Source organism: Asparagus officinalis, chromosome 7 (genome assembly GCF_001876935.1).
Source record: "Asparagus officinalis chromosome 7, Aspof.V1, whole genome shotgun sequence".
NCBI lineage: Eukaryota > Viridiplantae > Streptophyta > Magnoliopsida > Asparagales > Asparagaceae > Asparagus > Asparagus officinalis.
In genome coordinates, this window is record NC_033800.1 from 109,455,108 (window position 1) to 109,473,295 (window position 18,188).

An 18,188-nucleotide genomic window follows, 5' to 3' on the forward strand; every position below is an offset into this window, starting at 1 on the left:
TTCTTGCATTAGCTGCACAACTGGGATGACATGTGTTCCAGTTTGATGTCAAATCAGCCTTCTTAAATGGTGAATTGAAGGAAGAAGTTTATGTCGGTCAACCTGAAGGCTTTGTCACTGCTGATGAGAGTAAAGTCTACAAATTGAAGAAGGCTTTATAGGGCCTTAAGCAAGCTCCGCGAGCATGGTACAGCAAAATTGACTCATATTTCCAAGAGAATGGATTTGAAAGGAGCAAAAATGAACCGACCCTCTATGTGAAGAAGCAAGGTAATTCTAATTTCCTTGTTGTGTGTCTTTATGTTGATGATATAATATATATGGGGTCTAGTGAAGCTGTTGTTGAGGAATTTAAGTCCTGTATGATGAGACAATTTGAGATGACAGATTTGGGTTTATTGCATTATTTTCTTGGGCTTGAGGTCAATCAAAGTGCTAATGGCATTTTTATTTCACAAAGTAAATATGCTGCTGATTTGCTAAAGAGGTTTAAGATGATGAATTGTAAACCAGCTTCGACTCCCATGAACGTGAATGAGTCACTTAAAGCTAATGATGGTACTGGCTCAGCAAGTTCAAAGTACTTCAGGAGCATGATTGGAGGTCTGAACTATTTATCTCACACAAGGCCAGATATAGCATTCTCTGTCAGTGTGGTTTCAAGATTTATGCATAGCCCATCTATGCATCATCTCGGTGCAGCAAAAACAATTCTTTGTTATATTGTTGGAACAGTAGACTTTGGGATTTGGTACTCGAGAGTATCAAATTTTAAGCTATGTGGTTTTACTGACAGTGACTGGGCAAGTTGTTTAGATGGCGGAAAGAGTACTTCGGGTCATGTTTTCTCCCTTGGATCTGGTGTTATCTCATGGAGTTCAAAGAAGCAAGAGATTGTGACATTGTCATCTTCTGAAGCAGAATATGTAGCTGCAACTGCTGCTGTTTGTCAGGCTATTTGGTTGAGGAGGTTGTTAACTGATTTCTATCAAATTCAAGAAGGTGCAACTCAAGTTTTTTGTGACAACAGGGCAACAATTAGCATGGCCAGAAATCCAGCCTTTCATAGCAGGACAAAGCATATTGATATTCGATATCATTTCATTCGAAATCTGGTTGTTGAAGGAACAATTGAAATGTAACATTGTAGCACGAATGACCAAGTTGCTGATATACTGACCAAGTCACTGCCGTATGAAAAACAAGAAAAATTCAGACTTCTGATGGGGGTTACAAACTTTGAAGCAAGGGGGAGTGTTGCATAGTACCATAGTGCTTCAAATAGTTAGTGGGTCATTCTTTTTATTTTATTTGTGGCTGCTAGTTTTCTGTTTTTAGTGGGTCCTTTAGTCTTTAATTAGTTGGTTAGCATTTTCATTTATGCAGTTAGAGTCATGGGCCATGTTTCCCCACTTTCTCCTTATTTTTAGCTATTTCAGTAGTGGTGTAAGCCTACTTAAGGCTTTGATTGATTTGTGTAAGGTGTGTCATTGCAGTTAATGAAAAGAAACTTTACTTTCTTCCCAACAATATTCTACAATATTAAAACTATATTTCGGTAGATAAGATCACTGGAGAGTATATATACTCGGATAATAGCACAAAGGAGTATTGTATAAGTATGAATGTGATAGAAACTAGGGACTTTTATGCAATCAACTTCTTGTGAAACTTGTTTAAGAAATATAATCATACTTCAGTAATAGTACGTCAGTACATTTTTTAGCTTTTCCACGTCTCACACTGCCAAGAAATACATTAAAAAAAGAAACGAAACAAGACTTGAAGAGTGCATTGATCTCCATAAGAATAGAAGACTGCCCAACTTTTTACATAATTATACATATATGCATGATTATATAGACAGAACAGCTCCAAGGCGTAGATAAAATAACACATTAAGATCATCTTCAGTCTTGGAGCAGAGGACACGAAGAGAAATTAGCCTACTAATTAACTAGATTCAGCTTGGTAGCTCTCGTTATTGAATATGAAAGAGTAAAGGGGATTGATCGCATTTTATGCGACTCTTTCAAAAGCACCACCAACTTGCATATGTAGCCATTCTGAGGCTGATGCTTGATCGTATTCCCTCGGGGCCTGTGAAGGCCAAAGTAGGAGCATTGTATACCTGTGCTACAAACTGATGTAAAGAAAAATGGTAGAAAATAAAATGTTAATAAAAGTAATCAGTACTACATGCATGTGGTCCAAATTGAAATGATGAAAATTTCAAAAATAAATGCTAGCAAAACTAGTAAGAGCTGAACAGATATAAATCCAATGATATTTACATGCTTTCAGAAGCAAGTTAATTTAGCAGGCCCACACAACATCATCTGTGATCCAAATCTCAGTGTTCCTAGCTAGAGAGCTTGATTCCATAATAACCTATATCATGATTCCCGGAAAATGAAAAATAAAATATCATAAATTAAGCGTATGGATTAAACCCTTTGATCTTCGAGCAATTTCATGACAGATTAAGAAGCAAGGAAAAAATGTTATAGGTCTGAAATGGGGTATCGCACAAAGTACCATGCTGATGGAACTGTTCAGAGGCACAAGGCTCGTTTGGTTGCCAAAGGGTACTCATAGCAACAAGGTGTAGATTTTGACGAGACATTCTCTCCGGTTGCTTGCTTTGAAACAGTGAGAACCTTTCTTGCATTAGCTGCACATCTGGGATGGCATGTGTTCCAGTTTAATGTCAAATCAGCCTTCTTAAATGGTGAATTGAAGGAAGAAGTTTATGTCAGTCAACCGGAAGGCTTTGTCACTGCTGATGAGAGTAAAGTATACAGATTGAAGAAGGCTTTATATGGCCTTAAGCAACCTCTGCGAGCATGGTACAACAAAATTGACTCCTATTTCCAAGAGAATGGATTTGAAAGGAGCAAAAATGAACCGACCCTCTATGTGAAGAAGCAAGGTAATTCTAATTTCGTTGTTGTGTGTCTCTATGTCGATGATATAATATATATGGGGTCTAGTGAAGCTGTTGTTGAGGAATTTAAGTCTTGTATGATGAGACAATTTGAGATGACAGATTTGGGTTTATTGCATTATTTTCTTGGGCTTGAGGTCAATCAAAGTGCTGATGACATTTTTATTTCACAAAGTAAATATGCCGCTGACTTGCTAAAGAGGTTTAAGATGATGAATTGTAAACCAGCTTCGACTCCCATGAACGTGAATGAGTCACTTAAAACTAATGATGGTACTTGCTCAGCAAGTTCAAAGTACTTCAGGAGCATGATTGGAGGTCTGAACTATTTATCTCACACAAGGCCAGATATAGCATTCTCTGTCAGTGTGGTTTCAAGATTTATGCATAGCCCATCTATGCATCATCTCGGTGCAGCAAAAAGAATTCTCTGTTATATCGCTGGAACACACTACTATTTGATAGCTGGCTGACAAAAGACTTCTAGAAGCTCTTCTAGAAATGTGATGTGAAAACTAAGCCATGATCTGATACAATCATTTATGGGACTCCATGTAGTCTCACAATCTCCTGGATGAAAATCCTCACATAAGTCTCTATTGTGTAAGTTCTCTTAACGGGTAGGAAGTGCACCAACCTCATCAATCGATTAATAATCACCCAAATGAAATCATTCTCTTTATTAGACCTCGACAATCCTACGATAAAATCCATACAAATATTTGCTTACTTCCACTTAGGAATGGGTAAATGCTGTAGGGTTCCCGCGGGTCTCTGATATTCTGCATTCACTTGCTGACAGGTAAAGCACTTAGATGCATACTCTGCGATATCGCTATGCATACTACTCCATCAAAAATGTCTCTGGAAGCACCCCAATATCACTAGGAAAGAACCCTAGAGGGGGGTGAATAGGGTTTATACTTATCTAATCCGATTTAATACCGATTAAAACTAAATAACAAGTTATCCTAGCAAATAAGATATGCAATAAGTTATTAGCAAGGATAAGTAATATAAACAAGGGTGAAACATGATAAACAATAGATAGAATTTTGATAGGGTAATGTAAACAATGCAAACACACAATGTGATCACGGAGTTCGGACCTTCCGTCCTACGTCTCCGTTCCCTACTCCCAGGGAGAAATCTACTATCACACCGGGTTTTCAATGATCACCCGAAAATGTTTATACCTCCCACTCGGTTTTCTAGCTCACCGAAAACTTTACAACACTCACAATATAAACACACTAACTATCACCTCAAGTGTTGGTCTCTAGCCCGTGTCTCCATCAAGTGTTAGGAATTACAACCTCTCTAGGCATTATCACCTACCCCACTCCTCTTGGGATGATCCCGTCTCTCACCACACACTCCTCTTGGTGTACTAGTATAATACAAAGTGAATCCTCACAATACAACAATCGGTTTTCTAGTTCACCGAAAAATTTATAACTTACACACTTACAATTACACCCTCTAAGTGTTGGCCTAGTCCGTGTCACCTTCCTCCGATGGTCCAATCCTCCTTGGGTTCTTTGGAAATCTCCTATTTTGGGTTTGAATCCAAGAGTCATCTGCTTGAGCACTGACCACTCTATCAGTCCATAATGGCTACTACCACCAATCTTTGGCCTAAAGTCAAACTGACTGAGAGTGAGAAGATATCGATACAATGAGCATCTCAAAGCTGCAAGCCCATGATGATACTTCCTTCTCAACGCGTCTTCTACAATGTTTGCCTTTCTTAGATGATACTGAAGTGTGTACTCATAATCCTTAATGAACTCGACCCATTGTCGCTATCTCTGGTTGAGTTCATTTTGAGAGAAAAGACACTTCAGACTCTGATGGTCTGTAAATAGTTTAGAACTCTATAAAGATAATGTCTCCACGTCTTCAGTGTGAATACTACTGCTGCCAACTCTAATTCTTGTGTGGGATAATTCTGCTCATGCGTCCTCAACTTTCGCGAGATGTATGCAACTACTCTCTGAGTCTGCATCAATACACCTCCTAGTCCTGATAACGACACAATTGTGTAGACAACGGAGGTCTTGTCACTGCTAGGTATGATCAACAATGGTGCCGTAGTCAACTTAGCCTTTAAGGTATGAAAGGCTTTTTGACACTCTAGTCCCCAAATAAGCTAAACAACATTCTTTGTAAGGAGTGTCAGTGGGGTAGCAATCTTTAAAAAATTCTAGATGAACTTCCTATAATAGTAGGCGAGCCCCAAAAAGCTACGAATCTCCGTAACGATCTTCGGCAGCTCCGAATCAAGAATTGCCTCTGCTTTGGCTGGATCGACTGCAATGCCCTCCTTGCTAATGACATGGCCCAAAAATCTAACCTCCGAAAGCCTAAACTCTCATTTGCTAAACTTAGTATACAACTAGTGCTCTCCCAAGTCTGTAATGCTAATCGAAGATGTTGCTCATGTTCAGCCTTAGATTTCGAGTAGATAAGAATGTCTGTTATAAACACGATCATGAATTGGTCTAAGTATGGACGGAAAACCCGATTCATCAAATCCATGAATGTTACGGGTGCATTATTTAGCCTAAATGGTATGACAAGAAATTCAAAAGACTCATATCGAGTCAAAAATACGGTCTTGGGAATCTCCTCTCCCGTACACACAACTGATGATTGCCAGATCGAAGATTAATCTTTGAGAAATATCGTGCTCCCTGCAACTGGTCAAATAAGTCATCAATCCTCGGTACTGAATACTTGTTCCGGATGGTGACCTTATTCAACTCATGATAATTAGTGCACAACGAAGGATGTTGTCATTCTTCTTCACGAAAAGAACTAGTGCTCCCCACGGAGAATGACTCTGGTGAATAAAACCCTGAGAAATAAGCTCCTCTAACTGAGTTTGTAGCTCCCTCATCTCAGTAGGTGCCATACGATAAGGGCACGAGATATCAGTGTTGTGCTTGGCTGAAACTTGATGTAAAACTCAACCTCTCTCACTAGAGGTAATCCATGTATGTCCTGAAGGACGTCCTGATACTCTGAGACTACTCTGGTCTTGCTCAACCCGGAACCCCAAACCTGCAATATCACATCCTCGACATATGTCAGAAATGATTCCACAAATTGATTGCCCTATGAGGTTGTTACAACCAACTTGATCCCATCAGACGCTCGCAAACTGAATGTTTTAGCAAAACAGTCGATATTGACATGGTAGGAAGAAAACTAATCCATACCAAGAATCACATCAGACTCGGACATGCACAAGACAATCAAATCGACTATGAACTTAGAATCATCTAAGCTGATAACACATCTCCTATAGATACTCTCTAATAGGGACACATTTCCTAAAGGAATAGAAATTGAAAAAAGGAATGTCTAGGGATGTGTAACTAACTGAAGTCTATCCGTAAAAGCATAAATAAATAATAAGGAATGGGAAGCCCCTGAATCAAAGAGATATGAGCTGGGAAGGAATTCATAAGGAACATACCATCCATTATGCCCCCGTTGGCATCATGATCATGTGGTACATTGCAAAAGCTCAACCAGAAGCTGCAGTCTGATACGCTGAAGGTACTGCAGAATACAGAACTATCTGACTCTGAGGTAAATCCTGAATAGCATGCACCTGATCATCGATCCTTGGAACTTATGGTTGTGTCTCAACTCTCTGTTGTTGGTCATGGCCTCGGCTCTGGTGCTTAATCTGACCTTTGCCTTGCTGGCCTCCTGTTGGTGTTTTGCGACACTCTGTGGCTATGTGACCGAACTTGTGGCAGTGAAAATATACACCCTGAAACCTGTGCTATTTCGGCGCTCTCTAATCCTATTATGATTCCGAACCCTTGTCTTGCTGTCTTCCAACCGACGCCTTGTGGCAGTCCCTGGCTAGATGTCTATACTTGTTGCAATTATAACTATTTCCATGAAATATACGCTGCTTTAGCGATTTCTCATCATGTTGTTTGTTCGGACGAGCACCTTGTTAGTGCTATTGATCACTAAGTTGAGGTCCACTCTATAGCTGAGGTCCTCAAGGTCCTGTAAATTTTCTCTTGTTCTTGCTCTTGTTCTTATCTCCAGACAGTTCTATTTTAGAGCTCCCCTCTTGCTTTGCGGCTCTAACAATACCTAGTGTTGGTGTAACTCCTGGTGATGCCTCTATAATAGGCACAACTAGCACAGGTGATGGTGGAACCACAGGGGGGTGGTGTAGACAACGGAACTTGATTTGCCATTTGCTCCTCCAATGTTGCTAGTCTAGCTGCAATTGGCGCTATGATATCAATCAAATACTGTGGAGCCTACTGTGGCTTAGGCTCTGGCTCAGCTTGCCCAGCTCGTCCTGACATCTATAAGTTCAGGAGTAGAGCTTATTAGACATAGTAATTGGGACCTCAAGCATAAATAACATAACATATAATAATAGGTAAATCATATCATATAGCATTCTCCCAAAATACTTTATAATCAATGTAAGATAGTCATCAAAAAATTTGTAATTTTCGAGTTATATGTATAACATCTTCACTCATACTAGGAATTCCTAGCGGACTCTATACATGAATCCTAGGATGTCAAACTTGTCATGCACCCGCACTGTGAAACAACACATTTCACTATCACAATAATCTCTCTTTAGTGGAATCAACAAATAATAAAGTGTAGATACAAAGTAGATAAAATAAAGATAAGAATGCAATGAACATGATATAGAGAAAATATATCTAAAATAGTCATAATCATGTTCCAACTGTAGAATCTCAAATCTTTCGAAGACTTTCTCTTTATGAAAAAGCTCACCAAGATCTACCAATTCTCCTCTGAAATTCGTGGTCTACTGTTCAATTGGACAGCATCTCGCCCTCAGATTTCAGATCCTTTTAAATGAGGGCTCTGGGCTTCTATTTATAGGTTTTTGTCACCGTGTTTTCTGATAAGATCAAGTGTTTTGACGTTATCTGCTGTTGATAACTGCCCAGACACACTTAAGGATAACTTCATAACAATTGGGGAGGTCCTGGGACGTAAGAATTCTAATAAAACATCGAAATTCGTGTTTTGATAGGTTTGGGAGGCCCAGATAGTCGTGATGACTCGGAGCTGTGCGAGTCACCTGGCCAAGTATTATGTCTTTTTGACTCTTTTGGTTGTTTGCAATTCCTTCGGTTCACTTGCTCTCCCCTTTACGGGTGTTTCGTCAATTTGTTGACTTGTGCGCTTTTAGCGATTCGCTTCATGCGTTTCATCGTCGTCAGATAAACTTCTTTGACTCAGATGATGTCGTTCATCATCTTCTTTTTGTCTTGATCTACATAGGAGAATCCATCAGTAATTTTGGACGTCTACAGATACCCCCTCCAAAGTGTTCCAGCCTCATTTCTTTTATAGAAGAGTCTGGAATGTTTTGGATATGATAGGCCCAACCTTCAGTTGGTATGACCGGACCAGTAATTGGTTTCAGCTCTTAGCTTCTTCAGTCTTCAATCTACTCGGTATTTTGTCGAATAGATGGCATTCTTTCAGTACTACGTTTATCGTCTGACCGCTATTGAAGTCTTGGACTGAGACTGGTGTGTAAATTTCTGAACTTAGCTCGTGTCATTGATAATCACATTTTATTACAATTTTATATCCTCATTATCTATTTTATATGAATAAATATACCATTAATATTTGCTTTTATCTTTAATTACAGGTTAATGAAGAATAAATCCCAAAAATCCCATCTCTCAACAAAGGTCCTTGAGTAAATGAAGAAATAAGAGAAATTCAAGAAGCCAAAGTGAAATATTTGAATTGTAAAAGGCCCAAAGCCCATAAAAAAATGATTACACCAAAGATTTAGAATGAAATGGACTTGGATGCAAAGATTACAAGACCGGAGACTTGCTGCAGATATTGGAATTGAAGACCAAATTTGCTGCTGAGATTTGGATATTCATTTTTTTTATCAAGTGAGCTTGAAGGCTCAGCCCATCAAACAAAGATTACACCCATAAGACCGAATTTTGCTGCTGCAGCTTTGATTTTTTTTATGGACCGGACTTTGATTTGTCACTGGGCCGCTGCAGATATTGGAACTCAAAGACCGGACTTGATTTAATCAACTGCAATTGGGCCGGACAAGATGCTGCGGTTTTTATATTCTTCAATGGGCCGAAAATCAAATGCAAAGAGTGGGCCGGACTTAATTGCTGCAGAGTTTAATGTTGAAAATAACATCATTGGGCCGGACTTGTTTGATAGGCTGCAGCTTTGATTGGAGATTTACATTTTCATTTTGAAATCAAATGATATAGGCCGGACTTGCTTGTTCATTTTCTTCTTGGAAAATCAAATGAAGATTGGGCCTTGGAAAATCAAATGAAGATTGGGCTAGAGAAGAACAAAAAGCAAATTCAAAGGTAGAGATTGCTTTGCTTGGGGCTCAAGACAAATCCAATGGTTCATATTCATTAAAAATTACTATAAATAGGGGTAGAGAGTGAGGGGTTAAGGGTGTGAAAAATTTTGTAACTCCTTTTGGAGAGGAGGGCTACTCTTAATTGAGAAGACCTTCCAAAAATTTGTAACTTTAGTTGCAATTAATAATAATAATTTTTCTCCTCTTTAAATTTATTCTTTCTCCTCTTTGTTGAATGATGAGGATGGAGATGAAGAGCAAATTGAAGGTTTGCATTTCTTGTCTCTTTTATTTCTTTTTAGTAATTTCTTTATTATTGCTTATTAGTTAGATTTAAATTCATGCTTGTAGTGTAGATTTATTTTCTTGTCTTTTTTATTTCTTTTTGCACTTTAATTTGTAGAGTAGATTTATTTTTCTTGCATTTAATTTCTGTAATTTATTTTGTAGTTTAGATTTTTATTTTCTTTGTAATTATATTTATTTCTTGTTCATAGTTTAGATTTTTCTTTTCTTTTTAATTTTATAATTAGTCTTCTTTTTCTTGTTTTTATTTCTAATCTATGCTTAATAAATCTAAGTTAAAATATGATAAAAAGAGAATAGTTTATATTTTGTAATTGAAATTGGTTAGTGGATTATATTCTAGATTTCTTACCTCTTTTAAATCCTCCATCTTGACTTTCTTAAATTTTCTTTTCTTTCTTGGTTTTTTTTCTTGATTTTATTCATTCATCTTTCTTGCCTTGTGATTTCATTTATTCTTTAATTCTTCCTTCTCTCTTCTAAAATTCAATTTATTATCTTTTGCATATTTTCACAACAATCACTCATCACATTCACACTTATTCTTTATTCCTAATTTCCACGCACAAAACATAAGAACCATTTCTAATAATCTCTTAAAATCACCTTCCTCGTGGGATTGATATTTTTATACTATAACTTGATCAATTGTGCACTTGCAATTTTGGTACATAATTATGCCGCATCACTCATCGAGTTAACTTTGAGTTGATCATCTTCGTCGGAATTCATATCCGTAGTTTTGTTTTGGCGAAACCATCAGTGCGTTGACCTGCTTTGACACAGTTTATACTCGTACGTTAACTGGAGTCTACACAGTTTAAACTCTTAAGGTGTTGGAGTTAGGAGGACTAGTTTATACTCGTATACTCATGGGAGTTTTTCCGGGTTATCCTTAAGAATATTTTGAATGATATTCTTCAGAAACTTCCCGGTAAAGGTAGGAAATAGTTTAGACTAATATACCTATTGGAGTAGGAATACGGGTTCTGTATATGTCGAAAATACCTAAAAATGGGTCAGAATACTCATGAATTGGCCAAACAGCTTGTCATACGTACGAGTCACCATTTGGTGACTCAGATCTGTGCGAGTCACTATTTAGTGACTCGGAGCTATGCGAGTCACCAAAACAGTCAAAGATGTCAGATCGTTTCTTGGTCATGCTGGTTTTTACCGACTGCCTCAAAGCTTTTGAATATCTGAAAAAGGAGCTATCCACAGCTCCTATCATTCATGCACCGGACTGGACCTTACCATTCGAACTGATGTGTGATGCATCTGATTCTGCGATTGGTGCTGTCTTAGGACAACGGTTTGATGGAAAACCACATGTGATCTACTACGCCAGTAGGACTCTGAATGATGCCCAGCAAAACTACTCTGTCACAGAAAAAGAGTTTTTAGCTATAGTCTTTGCCTTAGAAAAATTCAGGTCCTACCTCATCGATTCCTTAACCAAAGTTTTCACTGATCATGCCGCACTAAAATATCTTTTGACCAAAAACGATGCTAAAGCACGACTCATTAGATAGATTCTCCTTCTTCAAGAGTTTGACATTCAAATTCTTTACAGAAGGGGAACAGAGAATCCTATAGTAGATCACCTCTCTCGACTCCCAAATGCACCAACATCAACCGTCCCAATCAATGAACATTTTCCAGATGAACAACTCCTAGAAATCCAATTTGTTCCCTGGTTCGCCGACATTGTGAACTACATAGTCATGAACCAGATCCCTTCTCATTGGTCCAAACATGATAGATCTCGTTTTCTCTCCCAATTAAAATACTTTTACTGGAATGATCCATATCTATTCAAATACTGTCCTGATCAGATCTTTAGGAGGTGTGTTCCCACGGAAGAAACTAGGAGTGTTCTATCCTTTTGTCACGAGCAAGCCTGTGGAGGCCACTTTGGCCCGAGAAAAACAGCTAAAAAAGTTCTCCAATCTGGGCTGTATTGGCCCACTCTCTTCAAGGATTCATTCGAGTTTTGCAAAACCTGTAACCGCTGTCAGCTTTAAGGGAAGGTCACTAGAAGAAATATGATGCCCCTACAACCCATTTTATCCGTTGAACTTTTTGATCTGTGGGGTATCAATTTCATGGGACCATTTCCAAATTCATTTGGAAATGTCTACATTCTAGTAGCCGTTGAATACATGTCAAAATGGGTTGAGGCGGTAGCTTGCAAAACTAATGACAACAATGTCGTTGTCAAATTTTTGAAAGAGAACATTTTTACCCGGTTTGGAGTACCTCGAGCGATCATTAGTGATAACGGTACACATTTCTGTAACCGTTCTTTTGAGGCTTTGATGAGGAAATATTCAATAACACACAAATTGTCAACTCCTTATCACCCCCAAACCAGTGGGCCAATAGAGGTCACAAACAGGCAAATCAAACAAATCTTAGAACAGCTTTTAAGATTGTGTGATGCTCTGTTGGCGTATAGAACAGCTTTTAAGGCCAATTTGCGGATGTCACCATACAGACTGGTATTCGGGAAAGCTTGTTACCTACCAGTAGAGTTGGATCATCGAGCAATGTGGGTAATAAAACAGCTGAATTTTGACTCAGACTCGGCAGGTAAGAACAGATTGCTCCAAATAAATGAGTTGGAAAAAATTCGGAATGATGCATACATAAACTCAAAAATTTACAAAGAGAAAACAAAATTTTTTCATGACAAATTAATTTTGCGAAAAAATTTCTCTCCAGGACAGAAAGTTTTATTGTACAATTCAATATTGCATCTTTTTTCGGGAAAATTGAGATCAAGATGGACAGGTCCATTTTTTGTTAAACAAGTTTTTTCACATGGAGCTGTCGAGATAGAAAATCCTAAAATTGGTAATATTTTTAAAATAAATGGTCAACATTTGAAATTATTTTTAGATTTTTCTACGCTCGGAGAGGAAGAGGTGTTGGTTCTTCATGAACCTCATTATCTGTAAAAAAAAGTTCTTTTGTTTCTTATAAAGAAAACATAAAAAAATTTGAATAAGTAACATAGGTTAAATAAATAAATAAATAAATAAATAAATAAATAATTACTTACAATTTTCCTCTTATTTGATTTCTTCATCCTCAAATAAATAATTACTTACAATTTTCCTCTTATTTGATTTCTTCATCCTCATACTAACAGTAATTGCAGATTCTTATTATCATTGTCAACCGAACAACTGTAAGTTCTTCAATTTTATCTGCTTTACTTTGTGCTTCAGCGAATTTGCATTGAGGACAATGCAAAATTTAGGTGCAGGGGTGAGAAATACATATTTTCCTCTTTATTTTACCTTTTTAGTTTCTTTTTTCATTCTTTTTGTTAAAAGAAATTATAAAAATATTGTCACTTGCCAAATTAATAGAGTTAAGTAATAATTGATTAAATTGATAGATTTTAAATTTTTGAATTCTTAGTTAGTGACATATTCAAGTTTACTTTTTATGATAACTCCAAATAAAATTCTTAAGAAATGATTTTTCAACTAGTATACCTTACTTAAGTCTTACCTTAGATTTTTAATTAAAAATAATGAAATTTTTGCATGCCTAACTTAGAGTTGAAAATATTTTTTCAAGTTATCTTGATTTACACATTTTTTTTAAATGACCTAAGCCCAATTGGGTTGGGATTCATTGGCCCAAAACTCGTTAAATGGTCACTTAGAAAGCCCGTTAAAATAGAAAACAATCACCAAGAATTAGAGAGTGAAAAAATATATATATATATATATAACACTAACCATTATTTTTATATATATATTGTTGTTTTGTATATATGGTCTTGGAAAAAAAAAATTTGATCAAGAGACTTGAAAGTTATTTAAAACAAAGAGTTATCATGTTCTTTTCAAAAAATTTTAATTAAATTTCTAAGATTTGACTTGGCTTTATATTGCTATAATGAAAAAGATTTTCTAGGGGATTTACATTGGAGTTATATATAAAAACGTTTTCTTGATTATTAACTAGCCTCAATTAGAATGTTTAAATATATCAAGGAAAATCTGTTATTTACTGACTTATTTTAACTTGGCAAGTCGACTGAATTTTGTGGGTATATTCACTGCAAACCCTCACGAGACTACAACTCGTCCACTAGGGTAACCTAGGGGTTTAAAGGCTTGTTGTATGCGCTAAATACAACCGCGATTCCTGCGAAAGTGAGTTAGGATTTTCTTTTCTTTGCTAGAGGACTAGCAAAAGTTTAGGTGTGGGGGTATTTAATAATCATATTTTATTATAATTTATATCATCATTATCTATTTTATATGAATAAATGTACCACTAATAATTGATTTTATCTTTAATTACAGGTTAATGAAAAATAAATCCCAAAAATCCCATCTCTCAACAAAGGCCCTTGAGTAAATGAAGAAATAAGAGAAATTCAAGAAGCCAAAGTGAAATATTTGAATTTTAAAAGGCCCAAAGCGCATCAAAAAATAATTACACCAAAGAGTTGGAATGAAATGGACTTGGATGCAAAGATTACAAGACCGGAGACTTGCTGCAGATATTGGAATTGAAGACCGGATTTGCTACTGAGATTTGGATATTCCTTTTTTTATCAAGTGAGCTTGAAGGCCCAGCCCATCAAACAAAGATTACACCCATAAGACCGAATTTTGCTGCTGCAGCTTTGATTTTTTTATGGACCGGGCTTTGATTTGTCACTGGGCCGCTGCAGATATTAGAACTCAAAGACCAGACTTGATTTAGTCAACTGCAATTGGGTCGGACAAGCTACTGCGGTTTTTATATTCTTCAATGGGCCAAAAATCAAATGCAAAGAGTGGGCCGGACTTAATTGCTGCAGAGTTTAATGTTGAAAATAACATCATTGGGCCAGACTTGTTTGATAGGCTGCAGCTTTGATTGGAGATTTACATTTTCATTTTGAAATCAAATGATATAGGCCGACTTGTTTGATAGGCTGCAGCTTTGATTGGAGATTTACATTTTCATTTTGAAATCAAATGATATAGGCCGGACTTGCTTGTTCATTTTCTTCTTGGAAAATCAAATGAAGATTGGGCCTTGGAAAATCAAATGAAGATTGGGCTGGAGAAGAACAAAAAGCAAATTCAAAGGTGGAGATTGCTTTGCTTGGGGCTCAAGACAAATCCAATGGTTCATATTCATTAAAAATTACTATAAATAGGAGTAGAGAGTGAGGGGTTAAGGGTGTGAAAAATTTTGTAACTCCTTTTGGAGAGGAGGGCTACTCTTAATTAAGAAGACCTTCCAAAAATTGTAACTTTAGTTACAATTAATAATAATAATTTTTCTCCTCTTTAAATTTATTCTTTCTCCTCTTTGTTGAATGATGAGGATGGAGATGAAGAGCAAATTGAAGGTTTGCATTTCTTGTCTCTTTTATTTCTTTTTAGTAATTTCTTTATTATTGCTTATTAGTTAGATTTAAATTCATGCTTGTAGTGTAGATTTATTTTCTTGTCTTTTTTATTTCTTTTTGCACTTTAATTTGTAGAGTAGATTTATTTTTCTTGCATTTAATTTCTGCAATTTATTTTGTAGTTTAGATTTTTATTTTCTTTGTAATTATATTTATTTCTTGTTCATAGTTTAGATTTTTCTTTTCTTTTTAATTTTGTAATTAGTCTTCTTTTTCTTGTTTTTATTTCTTAAGATATTAATTTAATTCTTATAGGAATCTTAGAATTGTATGAAACTAGTCTAATTTCCTTTATATTGTATGAATTATTCTCTTGCACTTAAAAATTTCATGTTTAGGATAATCAACTAGAGAACTAATCGGTAGAAGAAAAATTTGATAATCTATGCTTATCTTAAATGGTTTGATAGGTTATGCTTATGAATTCTAGGATTATTATCATGTTGTTGTTCTTATCATGAATAGTAATTTTAACTTAGATGATAATTTGATAGGTTACACTTTCCTTAAATGGTTTGATAATCTATGCTTAATAAATCTAAGTTGAAATATGATAAAAAGAGAATAGTTTATATTTTGTATTTGAAATTGGTTAGTGGATTATATTCTAGATTTCTTACCTCTTTTAAATCCTCCATCTTGACTTTCTTAAATTTTCTTTTCATTCTTGGTTTTATTTCTTGATTTTATTCTTTCATCTTTCTTGCCTTGTTATTTCATTTATTCTTTAATTCTTCCTTCTCTCTTCTAAAATTCAATTTATTATCTTTTGCATATTTTCACAACAATCACTCATCACATTCACACTTATTCTTTATTCCTAATTGCCACACACAAAACATAAGAACCATTTCTAATAATCTCTTAAATCACCTTCTTCGTGGGATCGATATTTTTATACTATAACTTGATCAATTGTGCACTTGCAATTTTTGGTACATAATTATGCCGCATCAGTCATCGAGTTAACTTTGAGTTGATCATCTTCGTCGGAATTCATATCCTTAGTTTTGTTTTGGCGAAGCCATCAGTGCGTTGACCTGCATTAACACAGTTTATACTCGTACGTTTACTGGAGTCTACACAGTTTAAACTCTTAAGCCGTTGGAGTTAGGAGGACTAGTTTATACTCGTATCTCATGGGAGTTTTTCTGGGTTATCCTTAAGAATATTTTGAATGATATTCTTCAGAAACTTCCCGGTAAAGGTTGGAAATAGTTTAGACTAATATACCTATTGGAGTAGGAATATGGGTTCTGTATATGTCGAAAATACCTAAAAATGGGTCAGAATACTCATGAATTGGCCAAATAGCTTGTCATATGTACGAGTCACCATTTGGTGACTGATAATCACATTTTATTACAATTTTATACCCTCATTATCTATTTTATATGAATAAATATACCACTAATAATTATTTTTATCTTTTAATTGCAGGTTAATGAAGAATAAATCTCAACTTCCCATCTCTCAACAAAAACCCATTGATTAAATGAAGAAATGAATCAAGAAGCCAATTGGAAAATCAATTTCCAATCTATCCAAAAGCCCAAGCTAAGATGAAGGATTAAAAGAAATATCAAAGCCCAAAAGCCCAAGCAAAAGCCCAAGATCCAAGCCCAAGAACTAATGAAAGAGGAGTTCTGCGGACAGCAGCTAGAAGCAGGCAGGCATCGATGCCAGCATCGATGCCCGCATCGATGCCCGCCTGCGCTGATAGTGCGCGGCGTTTGCGGATGCGCTCTTCGAGTGTTGAACGGTTCCGTTTGACCCGGATCCATTCGTTCGTTGGCGGCTTGGAGGAACCGCCATTCTTCAGTTGTTGAGGCTGTTTGCCTCTCCTATTCTTCAGATCCACGTTGTAGCGGATCCCGTCAACTGACTCTATGGCCTTTGCGAATTGTTTCGCAAGGCGTTGACGTTGCCTTTGGTGGGCTCTCTTCGAGAGAGTCACTACGCCTTCCGCGGCAGAAAGGTTAGCCAGAGTAGATCCGCCTTGGTTGGGAATTGGAGGAACCTCACCCGATGCGACTTTGGCATCAAACGGGGCGAGATCTTCGTTGGTGTTTTCAACGTCTTCATACCAACGAGTTTTTCTCCTGGAGGAGAACTTAGCGTAGGCGCCTCTGCAAACCCCTCCCCCTGCTAAAAACCTCAACCCAGCGTCATCTATTTTCATCGTATACCCTCACAAATGGCTGGGGATCCTTCTTGTGTACACTGCCATGGGACAGGACACAGCACTCGAGATTGTCATCATGGAATTATCGCAAGTGCCCCTCCGAGGATGCTTACAGTCCCGGCCAACACCTCCAGCACCATACGGCATCTTTCTGCTTTCGCCATCTTCAATCTTGATAGAGGTCGTCCATCGGTGCAGGAGCTCCGAGAGATGCTGGCCTACCGCTTCAATCTTAGGACATGGCCCCATCAAATCAAGGAGGCGGCAGGGAACAGCTTCATGGTACAGTTTCCATCCGATGAAGTTCTTGCCCAAGCTATTGATCTCGGTTTGATAGATATGGGCACATTTAAGGGCAGATTTCGCCGTTGGAAAGAGGATCTGAGGCTAACAACGTTGCCTCAACCCTTTCTAGTATGGATTCGCCTATTCAATCTCCCATACCACCTCTGGAATTTTGAATTTCTTCAATCTCTGCTCATTGGTATCGGTGAATGTGTCATGTGCTCCAGGGACGTCATAACACATTCTAACTTCAAAGACTGTAGAGTTCTACTCAAGGTTAGGGATTTATCTGAAATCCCTAAGAGGCTTGGGTTCCGTTACATCTCGCCGGTGGACGGTAACGCCAGGGAAGGATACGCCATCACGCAGGTCCAAAGCGGGGGGGATTTGGAGAGGGCTCAGGGATCCACACGACTCAACTTAGGGCCCCAGCGTGCGCAGCCCTTTAGGGCCGACCCCGAGTTAATTGAGGTTAGTTGGGGTGGCGTCCACATGACGGTCGAGAGAGACCAATGGCAGCTGTTTCTCCGTAACCAAGGGGTCGGGGGTGCCAATTCTCCAAGGGCTCTCCCTACCGGCAATGTTCCTCTCCCTTTAAACCCCGTCGTCTCCCACAGTAGATCAGCGGGAT

At 37.4% G+C, this 18,188-nt stretch overlaps 1 protein-coding gene across 1 annotated transcript; it reads left to right on the plus strand.

The window, feature by feature from the left end:
* On the plus strand, positions 321–1,142 carry LOC109847633 (uncharacterized mitochondrial protein AtMg00810-like). The gene has a single exon (XM_020416865.1). It carries the CDS (start codon positions 321–323, stop codon positions 1,140–1,142), a length of 822 nt encoding a protein of 273 aa, XP_020272454.1.